This window comes from Eptatretus burgeri, chromosome 13 (assembly GCF_056783735.1).
Source record: "Eptatretus burgeri isolate ZD-2024b chromosome 13, Ebu_testis_v1, whole genome shotgun sequence".
Classification (NCBI taxonomy): domain Eukaryota; kingdom Metazoa; phylum Chordata; class Myxini; order Myxiniformes; family Myxinidae; genus Eptatretus; species Eptatretus burgeri.
Genome location: NC_140973.1, coordinates 9601154 through 9613864, shown reverse-complemented (window position 1 = coordinate 9613864; position 12711 = coordinate 9601154). Strand labels below are relative to the sequence as shown.

The 12711-nt window shown below is 43.3% G+C and overlaps 1 protein-coding gene across 7 annotated transcripts in view; it reads right to left on the bottom strand.

The window, feature by feature from the left end:
* Positions 1-4642: 4642 nt before the first annotated feature.
* LOC147013803 (serine/threonine-protein kinase A-Raf-like) overlaps positions 4643-12711 on the bottom strand; it is a 139919-nt gene continuing 131850 nt past the window's right edge. For all 7 annotated transcript variants that reach the window (XM_085851048.1, XM_085851047.1, XM_085851044.1 and 4 more), the window contains one exon: positions 4643-11007. In XM_085851048.1, coding sequence (XP_085707174.1) covers positions 10813-11007 — 195 coding nt within the window. In that variant the 3' untranslated portion in view covers positions 4643-10812. The remainder of the gene's footprint in view (positions 11008-12711) is intronic.

Below are 12711 nucleotides of genomic sequence, written 5' to 3'. Positions count from 1 at the left end.
CATTGCTCTCACTCACACACACACACACACACACACACACACACACACACACACACACACACACACACACACACACACACACACACACACACACACACACACACACACACACACACACACATATACACAAAATTGTGTGCAGAAGCAAAGCCTTGACTGACAACTCAGTTGATGTTTCTGTGTTTGGGGTTCACAGATCAGAACTTCCCCCATTGCTCACCCACACAGGCAAAAAAACACAAACAAAATTGTGTGCAGAAGTTCAGCATTGACTGAATGCTCAGTTGATGATTCTGTATTTGGGGTTCACGGACCAGAATGTCCCCCATGGCTCACACACACACACACACACACACACACACACACACACACACACACACACACACACACACACACACACACACACACACACACACACACACACACACACACACACACGCACTTGTGCGCCGAAGTTCGGCCTCGACTGACAGCTCAGTTGACAATTCTTTGTTTGGGGTTCACGGACCAGAACGTCCCCCATTGCTCACACACACAAACACAAACACACACACGCACACACACACACACACACACATGTGCACACACATTCCCACATACACACACAAAATTGTGTGCAGAACTTTCGCTTCGACTGACTGCTCAGTTGATGATTCTGTGTTTGGGGTTCACGGACCAGAACGTCCCCCATTACTAATACACACACACACACACACACACACACACACACACACACACACACACACACACACAAACAAACACGTACACACACACACAAAAACAAAATTGTGTGCAGAAGTTAAGCCTCGACTGACTGATCAATTGATGATTTTGTGTTTGGGGTTCACGGACCAGAATGTCCCCAATCCCCCCCCCCCCCCACACACAATAACAAAATTGTGTGCAGAAGTTAAGCCTCGACTGACTGCTCAGTTGATGATTCTGCGTTTGGGATTCACGGACCAGAATGTCCCCCACTGTGCGCGCACATGCACACGCGCGCGCGCACACGCACACGCGCGCGCACACACACACACACACACACACACACACACACACACACACACACACACACACACACACACACACACACACACACACACACACACACACACACACACACACACACACACACACACACACACACACACACACAATTGTGTGCAGAAGTTAAGCCTCGACTGACTGCTCAGTTGATGATTCTACGTTTGGGGCTCACGGACTAGAACGTCCCCCATTGCGTGCACGTACGCACATGCATGCACGCACGCACGCACACACACAAAGCGCTGACTGTCTGGTGATATTGGTGATATAATGGTGAATCCAAAAAGATTCAAGGGCCAAAAACTATCAGGTGATGTCCTATATAAATATAATCGTGATGTGATGGTGAAGAATCACTTAAAATTGTCATATTCAGATCCAGATCTTCACCATCTCATCGATTCATCCTCGTCACACACCAAAGTTTCCATCAAGTTATGTCTGGAATCCATAACTTTGAGATGTGCTGTTCACTGACAAACAAATAGCAGACAGATTGATAGGGGTGAAAACATAACCTGTGTCCGCTTTTGGTGGCAGAGGTAATAAAATACAAGTTTTCAAAGCTGCAGAAATGAAACAAAATAAAACAAAAAACATTGAATCAGAAGTTTACTGCTGTTGATGCACCGTATACACTAATGAGCCAAAACATTATGACCACCTGCCTAATATGCTGTTGGTCCTCCGTGTGCCACCAAAACAGCACCAACACACTGAGGCATGGACTCCACAAGACCCCTGAGGCCTGAAGGTGCTCTGTGGTATCTGGCACCAAAACATTAGCAGCAGATCCTTCAAGTCCTGTAAGTTGCAAGGTGGAGCCACCGTGGATCGGACTTGTCGTTCGGAGCCACTGGTCTGCAACGATGTTTAGGTGGGTGTCACGTGTCAAATTGACGTCCACATGAATGGCCGGACCCAGGGTTTCCCATCAGAACATTGCCCAGAGTATCACACTCCCTCCACCGGCTTGTCGTCTTCCCACAGTGCATCCCGGTGCCATCACTTCCCCAGGTAAACAGTGCACACGTACATGGCCATCCACGTGATCTAAATGAAAACGGGACTCATCGGACCAGGCGACCTTCTTCCACTGCTCCAACGTCCAGTTCTGACACGCGTGTCCATTGTAGGCGCTTTTGACGGTGGACAGGGGTCATCATGGGCACTCTGATCGGTCTGCAGCTCCGCAGCAGGGTGCGATGCACTGTGGATTGTGACACATTCCTCCCGTGACCACCATTAAAATTTTCTGTGACCTGTGCCACAGTAGACCTTCTGTTGGTTCAGACCAACAGGATAGCTTTCGTTGCCCTCGTGCATCGATGAGCCTTGGGCACCCATCACCCTGTCTTGTAGTTTGTCCCTGCTTGGACCACTGTCGGTAGGTACTGTACTCACCACTGCTGACTGGGAGCACCCCACAAGCCTTGCCATTTCAGAGATGGTCTGGCCATAACAATTTGGCCCTTGTCAAAGTCGCTCAGGTCTTTACTCTTGCCCATTTCTCTTGCATCCAACACATCAACTTCAAGAACTTACTGTTCACTTGCTGCCTTATATATCCCACCCCTTGACAGGTGCCACTGTAACAAGATCAATGTTATTCACTTCACCTGTCAGTGGTCAATGTTTTGGCTCATCAGTGTATGCCTGGTGTTGGCTTTATGGTTAAGGGTGGTGGGCTTTGGATCCTAGGTTCCTGAGTTCAAATCCCGCTCAGCTGTTGAATTAATACCAGGTGGGGTTAACTCGGCCTGTCATCCTTCCGAGGTCGGCAAAATGAATGCTAGCTTGCTGGTAGTCTGTGTTGGAGTGGTGACCCCTCCCAGATTGTGTCCAATAGCCAAGGAAACTGCTTCGGCAGCACCAACGGCTCTGCACAGTCTGGTCCCAATGGATGGAATGAATGGATGCACCGTCTTTTACACCACCCTATCTGATCTGTTACATTAGGCCTTCCAGCCTGTTTGTGTCCTTCATGACGTCCTTAAAAACAGTAAATTTGTTGTTTAGAATGATTTTCAATTTTGTTTCACTGCCAAACAGACTGAAGCAATTACTTCATCACATTGTATTTAATGTGGTGTTTACATAACACACGCATGAATCGCCAAGTGGCCTCTGGTGTTCAAGTTCCTTGTATTCATCCCCTTGTCTATCAAGGCTGTATGTTTCCTTCATACCCCATCACATGACATTGCTGTTCTTTCATGAGACTTGAGTTTGCATCCAATTTTTAGAAATTAAGTGAGATCAATATTTTTTTTTCTTTCAAATATGCCCACTGACCCAAGGAACCGTTTTTAAACGTTTTATTTGAAGATCAACTTTTAAAACAACTGAAAATTGTTGTTTTTCCAGAACCTTATAAAACGATGTGCTTTGAATATATCTATTGTTTAAGCGTTGACAGTTCACTGAAAGCATTTTGAAATGCCACCATATTATGTGTTATTGGCTGCTCTTAGAGCACCCTTATTCTGTACATTTCCATCTGTCTGTCTGTCTGTCCGCGAAACTTTGGTCAAGCCTTGGGTCTAAACCACTCAACCGATTCCAATGAAATTTGGTAGGTAGGACCAATATTTCTGGGAATCGTGTGCTTTCGAATATGGGACCCCGGGCCCAAGCAACGGCATAGCAACGGCCCTTTAAAGTGGTCAAAAAAAATCGAAAAAAATTTCGAAAAATCGAAGCTTAGAGTTCTGTGCACAATCTATCGAGCTCCCTTCATGCCAATTTGCAGCCCTAACAAAAAATATTTGTAGTAGGAGATAGGTTTTGGGCGAGTACATGTCGAACATTTCAGAAACGGTTAATTGCGAATATCTCTAAGAGAAAGAGTCTGATTTTGATGAAAGTTGGGTGAAATGTGTACAATGTGGCTCGCATGTACACAAAAATGAATGGTTGCTATGCACACCTCTGTTGCTTAGCAACAGCTAAAATACTTTATCGTACATCGTACACTTATTGTGGACTGTACAAAAAAATCAATACCTCTGAAACTGGACCTCCGAGGAACCTGTTTTTTTGTGCCCAAGGAGAATGTCCTACAGCATCATATAAAAAAATAAAATCTTTGGCGAATAGATAAATGGAATTACCAGGGCTGCCATTTGTTAGAGTCTCTTTGGAAACATGCCTAAAATTTCACAAGGTGGGTTTCTGGGCGCAAACTAAGAGGGCTGTGATGATCATATTTATTGTGCTAAATTGATTGATCGCATGTACATGAATATCGGCTAGTTGCGTCGGCCAGCTTTCCATCTTGAGCGAGCAGCCATGTCGCCTACCGGCTTGTCAGAAATCTTTCTTAGTGTTGCTGTGCTCCTGATAACTGTCCATTCGGCGTCAAATATCTCGATCCACTTGCCATGCACTCCGAGAGCGACGTACTGTGCTACAACAGGCGGCGAGACGCAAAGTGGCCACAAACCCCAAGCGTTTCCAATTCCATAAAGGTGAGCTGTTGATTTACCATCAGTGTAAAAGTCTCCACTCAGACCATATTAAGATGGTCGATTTCACGAAGTTCAAGTGGACACCAATTGATTAATGATATCATAAAGTGGATTCAAAAGTGATGCAGAAGGGGCAGCCTCATGTTTATTGATGCAATCGTCATAGGTCAAGGCCTTGAAAACAATTCGGCACAGATTATAGGAAAGAAAAAAAAATTAAAACATGCAAATTCAAGTTTGCTTCTGAGATTTACATCCCACGTTATATCGCTTGGAACTTCTCAAATGGAAATCGAGGCAACACCCTCAAATGCCAAAGGAGAACTCGGGCAAAGGATCTTAAGGCACACGGCCACACTAGTCAGCATTCGGTCGGACAAATGTAAAGCAAAACCAACATGAGACAAGTAGACGAAGACGATCACTTTCTCGCAATTTCATGAATTTCTTTAGCCCACAAAAAACAAACATAGTCAAGGCACTTTGTTTATCAAGTGTAACCCGAGGCCTTGTTGCTAGAAATGGCAAACATTCCGGTTTCTTACTCGAATCCAAAGTTGATTTGTTTTGCGGTAGAAAAGGACGATTCATCTGAAGGGACTTTCACGTGGGTATTGTTTGTCCGACGTGCAAACTTGCCTCCGCTTTCCTGTCCACTGGGTTAATGAGAACTTCCAAATTAATAAGCTGCTATTGTTTAGTGCCTGGAGTCGCACATCAATTGTTAAGCTGCTTTGATCGTGACACTGCAAATAACCGCACTTATACATGGCACCACTTTCTTGGCCAATTTGGATATCGATGATCTTTTTTTTTTTTTGGAATGCAATGCATGGCTGTGGATGGTGTCATTTGCCTGGGACAGACAGTGCCGCTGAGTGCCCCCTGTAGGTTATAACAGGAAGTGCAATTTGTTCAGTGTGTCAGCAGTAGCTCGCCTCTTCTTTGTGAAAGACACCGTGGGACCTCTAACGCCCACCAACTCATGCCAATAGACAGGACGCCCAGTGTAACGTCCATCCAAGAGACGGCACACACGTTGACGAATCACCCTGCCCGTGCAACACCGGGTCGACAGTTTATTGCTGGGTCGGGATTAAAACCCAGCAAGTTAGACAGCTTTGAGGTGAGTGTGCGTACCTCTAGGCTACCCTACCAGCCTGTTTTGGTACCCAGGCAATGCATTTTGCACAAAATTAAATCGAAAGCACATGGTGGGCACCCAAATGTTCAAAATCACACATATAATCGTTAGTATTCTGTGATTAAAAAAATAAAAAAGAACTTGCACTCACGCACCTGCATCACACACCTGAAAAAACATACATTCTTTGAATATGCCATAATGGGGGAAATCAGACCTGAGGTGACTTTCAATGGCAATTAAAATTCAGGTTACAACTATACTCTAAATGCCACTTTACATGGACATGACTGTTGCTGACCACTCTCCGGTTATGGGAAATCAAAACAAAACATCAGAGGGTGTTGATATTCCTTAACGATGTTTATCGACCAGACATGCCCTCCCCACCCCACCCCAACCCCACGTGCCACCTCCCACAGTGAATTGTACTATTGGTTCTAAGCGTATTATTCCGATATTATACAGTAAGGAGTTCTGTTGCATTTAATTATAATGGAACATGTACAGTACACAGGGAAGTACAAGATGAAAGTTATTTCCACATGAATCGTACATCTTTGAGCACATCATCCGCTGATGGAGAATGTGGACTCCTCTTCCTTATAATCTCCACAAAAAGATTGAAGACGAAGAAGATTGTCACATGACCTAAACCTCGTGTCGAGACCTTGCCTACTACTTCAAGTTAACATAGATAGGTTTTGTGCTTGCGCAAACAGGGAGAATAAAAATTGGACAATTGGACCACTCGACCTGCAGCTTATCTGGGCCCTGGCTTAATGTAATCCAAATTTGGTGGCATTGTGACTGTTGGGTCTGGAGAAGAAGATTTTTTGAAGGAATTTGCTTAGTCCGCCATTTTGACATACTTAAAGTCACGTGACAGGAATGCCTTGCAATCCCGCTACCAGTCAGGAATGGAACCTTGCTGCCAAATTTCAGCCGGATCGACCCAATAGTTTGGCCGGAGAAGTCGAAATAAAAGATGGACGGTGCACGATGACAATACCTTATCTGAAACTCCAACTCCAAATAGGCTAATAATGGTGGTGGTGGGCGAGTACATCCCACACGACAGATCATATTCAGGGGAACACCCTGGAACGGGGACTTTCGAGAGAAAGTGCAAAAACAATTTTTTTTTGCAAAACGAGGAGTGAAAACAAAAGTTTTTTTTTGCAAAAAAAAGTTTTTGCAAACAAGGAGTGCAAAAAAAGTTTAACACTTCAGGCAATTGCAATTGAGGGGGTGGGAGGAGGAGGTTGGGGGACTGGGACCCTTGCAGCATGGGTTTTCATGTAATTGAGGTGTCCATGCGTGTGGGCCTTCGGAAAATGCAACATAACAAGGAACATTAATTTTCCAGGACCTTGTAAAACGACGTGGTTTGAATATAAAACTCTTTTAATTAACCAGTATTATCCCTAAATGTAAGATTTTAGGAGTTTTTGATTCCTATTTCAAATCAAATACAAGTCGGAATACAAAGTATAAAACAAATGTGCAGCACATAGTATTGATATGCGGTGCACGTATCCTCAACCACCTCCCGTGCTGGACTGGCTCTCCTCCATAACCACTACTCAAGGTAATTCTCCTGAAGTTGAAGAGAGCCAATGAGATTCCGATTCATCTGAAGGGACAGCAAAACAAATCCTCTGAACTGGAGAGCAGTCAGATTTGTCCCCAATGTAAAATGATGGAAACCAATTATTCTTGCGACAGATGTTCTTCCTCAAGTCATTAAAGGTGTCAACTAATCATCACCTTGTATGAAATATCACATTCACGTATACGCTTTACTTCTACTCTTGTATTATATCATCGTTTTCATCATGTCATGACTATGGTGGCTGGGAGGATGGACGAGTATAACGCACACTCATCTCTCAGCTGTCTAGCCTGGGTTTGAATCTCAAGCCAGTTATAAACTGCCATCCCGGTGTTTCACAAGCAGGGCGATTCATAAGTGTGTGGGCCGTCCCTCGGATGGGTGTTAAACTCGGCATACCGTCTGCAAGCATAAGTTGGTGGATGTTAAAGATCCCACGATGTCCATCACAAAGAGTGAGTAAGCGAGCTATTGCCGGCACCCTCAATAAATTCCAATTCAATAAATTCAATTCCTGCCCCAACTTATTCAGTCAAACGTCTGGCGTAGCCAACTTGTTCGTGAATGACTTTGGCCAAAATCTTTCCCCAGCCAATCCCATGAGGTGGCAGTAATTGTGGCTGTGAAACATTAATAATCATCATGACCATGCTCTGGTTGTCCATAATTACATTCTTCCATCAACATTTACTGTCTTCAAATGACCAGAATCTGTACATTAAAAAGTAAATAAATGGTTGAGGTGTGGAGGGGGGGGGGGGTGAGGCTTGGTTTCACCTTTATTCATTTATGATCACATTATTTGGGCTTTTGGGCTGAATCCAAATCAAGTGGATTTCGGCCTACTTAAGAACGTGTAAAATGTTTGTCATCAATTGCAGGGAAGCAATTTAGCTTTCAAGAAAGCAGACAGGAGGTAACATTAAAATGGGGTGGCCCACTCTCTTCACACGAAAAACCCCTCCTTTGAACACCAAGCAAATAATTTTGTTCTACTTACCCAATATGAGGAAACCCTCGCAGTGAGATACAAAATAGATGAGCAGTTCCACACTCAGGCCTAATTCAATTGGCTTTGTACTGTGTGGCAGCACATTCACAAACATGCACTGTCATTCCATAATTCGCCTTCGATGTAAACAATCGCACTTGAACAAGTAATATTGTGGTTCATCCTAACTCCACTACAAGAAGAATGAGAAGAAGAAGAAGAAGAAAAAAAAATACTGCTAACATTATATTATATTGCTTAGGATGTGCACAGATTGTACTCAAAATACCACAATGCACTCCTTCCCACTATCCCCAACTAAAAAATAATAATAATAATAATAATAAGAGCAACGAAGTTGGGAAGACTCAAGAAAAGTAGTTTGGAGAAGAAAGGAAGAAATAAAGCCGGGGCATTTAAGACGAAAGCTATGCAGAACGGGAGGAGGGGGCTTCAAAACCAAAATCTTTCTATAGGTGCAGGGATTTGATGTAGCCGTACCTTTGGCAAAAATAAACACAAATTAGGCCGCCGGACATTCGACGAGATAAGAAACTGGAATGTTTGCGCTGCGTGAACGAACCTCAAGACTCAGATAGCCTCACTTTGTACCCTAACCCTTCAAACGTATGTTCCATATAATACAACAAATTGTGCAAAAGTAATTAGGAAGACATGGAAAAACAACAACAACCCTGCTTTGCTACATTACATTTAAATCGGTGTTCGAAACATGTATCGTCTCATGAAAGGAAAGGCAGCAGTCAAAAAAATAAAATAAAATAAACTTTCCCTTTCAATCCAGAAAACAACAGAATAAACCTGGAAGAGACACCATTGCAGTCAAAGTCATCAACAATTAAAAATTTCAAACCGAATCGGAAGATGGCATCAAATTGTGCTTAACGAACAAATACAAATGAACTGTGCGTGGGAAAACCGATATCATAGAACAACAGAACGGTGAAATGTCGACCGCAGTCTTCCCTTGAGGTTCGGTACCGGAGGAAAAAAAAATTAAATAGAACACATCGAGTGAGCACACCGTCAATGGCAAGAGATTTAGATTTTTTTAAATAAAAATAAAATTAAAATACGGGTAAATTTATTTTTTCGTCAAACACAAATAAACACGGCCTGTGACGGACAAAGAAAGGGCTCAAACCGAAGCAATTCCCATACGATCATAAAGCGCAAGTAATTTTTTTTTTTAAACAACAGAAGACGGGGTTACCAAATTATTTAAAATCCAAACAATAAAACACCATGCCGAATACATTGCAATATTACCATAAAGCTATTTATTTTTTTATTATTATTATTATTATTATTATTATTATTACTAGTTCAATCCATCATGCCTGTTCTAGGGCCAGCCCTAAATGCCAAAGCTCTGTGCAAATTACTGGTAACCTGGCATTCAGTTCATTCGGGGTCGCCAGTCATCCCGAATCTCGACTTTGCCTGCGGAGAAGACGATGCGTTTCTTGGAACCGCGTCTATCGCCACAAAATGGGCGGGGTCTTGCTGATGAAACAAGAGGATGGCACCGCAAAAAAGGAAAGAGGTGACTTTCATTCAATTCACCATTTTGGTTTAGGAGTACGCTGCACCGGACACATTACTGTACCACAGCGTACGATATATGGCTTCTGTTTCAACAAAGTGAGCGGAAGTAATAAAAATAAAAAAAACGACCAAGGGGTTGGAAATCTAAACGCGTTAAGAAAGCACACCACGTCATTAAAACAACAAAACCACAAAAAGATCTCGAGGATGGAAAACGTTGCCCCAGCAAGTAACTGACCTATCACGTGGAGTTTGCATCGGCAAAGTGTTGTGTACAGTGCTCTGGACGAGAGGGCGCTGATCACCGAATTGATCGACAAAAAGTTAGTTTTATTAAAAAAAAAAAAAAGGAAACAAATTAAACAAATGAACTAAGAAATAACAGTCTAACACGTTGACCGGAGCACTTGTATTTGCAAGGTTAACGTGGAGCCAATGGTTACCAGCAGCGCGGGCCAATTTAAGGCGAAACTGAAAAAGGCGAAGGTCATCGGGATTCATAAACTTGTGCCTGATATGAGGCAGGAAGAGTAAAAAGATCGGTTGATGGAAAACGTTGGGTTGGAGGTTCGGTGAAGGGAAGAAAGGGAAAGAGTCAAAAGTGAAAGCAAAAAATTGCATAGGCACACTTGTGCTCAATTTGTATTGCAGTCTCTTGGCTGAAAATGCTCTCGCACATGACCTCCGTTGCCATCAAACAAACCCTTTCAACACATCTTGTTGCAGCATCCAATGAAGTTCCTGAAAATCACAGCACACAACCTCTTCCATCTCCATCCTTACAATCTTCCCCACAACCAGCAGCTAAACTCCGACCTCGTCGAAGTTTGTGGAAATCAGCCCGGCAGTGCAACGGCCTTGCTAAATTGCTCGGAGGAGAGTTCGGAGCACGTCGGGCACCATGTGCCCTTGCCAAATGCAAAGACCTTGCATCTTTAATTCTTTCATGAAACCTTGCAATCTCCCTTTTGAAGATCTAAATGCAGCTATTCATCGTTCCGAGGATACAGTTGGCCGCGCTGACCTCACGCCCCACCATGAGCCCGAAGCCCCCTCCACCTGCTATCCGTGGTCCAGGGGAGTCGAGTCCCGCACGGTGTAAGGAAGGTTCCGATAAACTGCGGCGAATCTTCGGTAATGAGGAAACGAGAACCTCGATGATGGCCAAAATCTAGGGACATTGGGAGGATGATATCAGGTACTGCATACAACTGCTGCCCCAAACTTACAGATAAGGCGTCTGCCGTTACAGAAGTTCAAATTAACATTGAAAGACATCAGAATCCCTGTTAGTTATGTTACAAAAGTAAAGAGCACTCATTGTACCTTTTGTTGACTTTTGTCACATCGTAAAAGAACAAAAATGGAAACAAAGTCAGGAATGGCCTGTTTGGAATTTTCATCTGAGAAAACTTCTGATGCAGCGATTCCAGATTCAAATCCCATATAATAATCATACATCAACATCAACTACTACTACTACTACAACTACTACTACGACTACTACTGCTACTTTAATAGCCCTAATTATTGCCATTTTCTTGTGGAGCTGGCAGGAGAACATCTTTGTCCGATGTGTTTCACAAACTAGCTGGTTAAGCCTGACGTTTAACTGAATCTGGCAGCAATTTGGTGTTCAGGGTGTTCGCAAATTGTTCAGCGTGTTGGCAACAACTTGTCTTTTCGTCGTGAAAGACCACAAGCGATCTTTAACATCTACCAACTATCTAATGCAAGCAAACGGGACACTTGACTTCACATTTATCCAAGGGATGGCACACTTTGTGCCGATGCTAAATGTGAAAAGTACCAATCGGAATGTTGAAAGTCGGGAAAGGAATCTAACCGGGGCTAGACAGCTCAAAGGAAGTGTGCTACCTCTGCACCATCCTGTCAGACTCAAATTACAAACAGTGGCCTGCAAAAGTATTCACCCCCTACCAATAATTCCATATTTCGATGAATTTCGAAAAAAAATTCAAAATGAATTTTTTTATTAATAACAGAAGGGCACAAACTCAACACTGTTTTGGTTGAAGGAGGTTACATGTCAGGAATACCTGCAAAAAACATGTACAAATCAAAATTCACTGGTTGTAAAAGTATTCAACCCCTTAGGTCAGTACTTTGGTGGAAGCACCTTTTACAGCAATGACTGCTATGAGTGTTTCTGGGAAGGTCTCTACCAGCTTTGCACAGTGAGATGGTGAAATCTTTGTCCATTCAAGAACATTTATTTTCTTCTTATTCAGGCACTCCAGTGTGGCTTTAGCTTTGTGCTTCAGATCATTGTCCTGTTGAAATATGAATCTCCTACCCAGTTTGATTCATGGCTGATTCAAGCAGGTTTTCATCAAGGTTTCTCCTGTACTTTGTATTATCCATTGTCCCTTCTATCCTGCCAAGTTTGCCAGGCAGCAGCCCCATGCTGATAAAAAGCAGCCCCATAACATGATGCTTGCCACCACCATGATTGACAGTAGGGATGGTGTTGACTGGGTGGTGCACAGTGTTAGGCATGCACCAGACATAACGCTTTGAATTTAGACCAAAATGTTCAATTTTTGTCTCGTCTGACCACAAACTTTTCTCCACATGCCTGTAGTATCATCAAGATGTTTTTTCGCAAACTCCATACCAGCTTTTAGATGGGTCTTTTCAGTAATGGCTTCTTTCTTGCCACCTGTCCATAAAGGACACCTTTGTGAAGGGAATGGGATATTGTTGATTGATGAACATTGACCCCCATCTCAGACATAGAGCCTTGGAGATCTTTCAAAGTCATAATTAGATTTACAGTGACATCCCAAACCAGTTTCCTCCTTGTCCGGCTGGTGAGTTTGAATAGGCGACCTGATCTGGGTAGAGTTTGTGT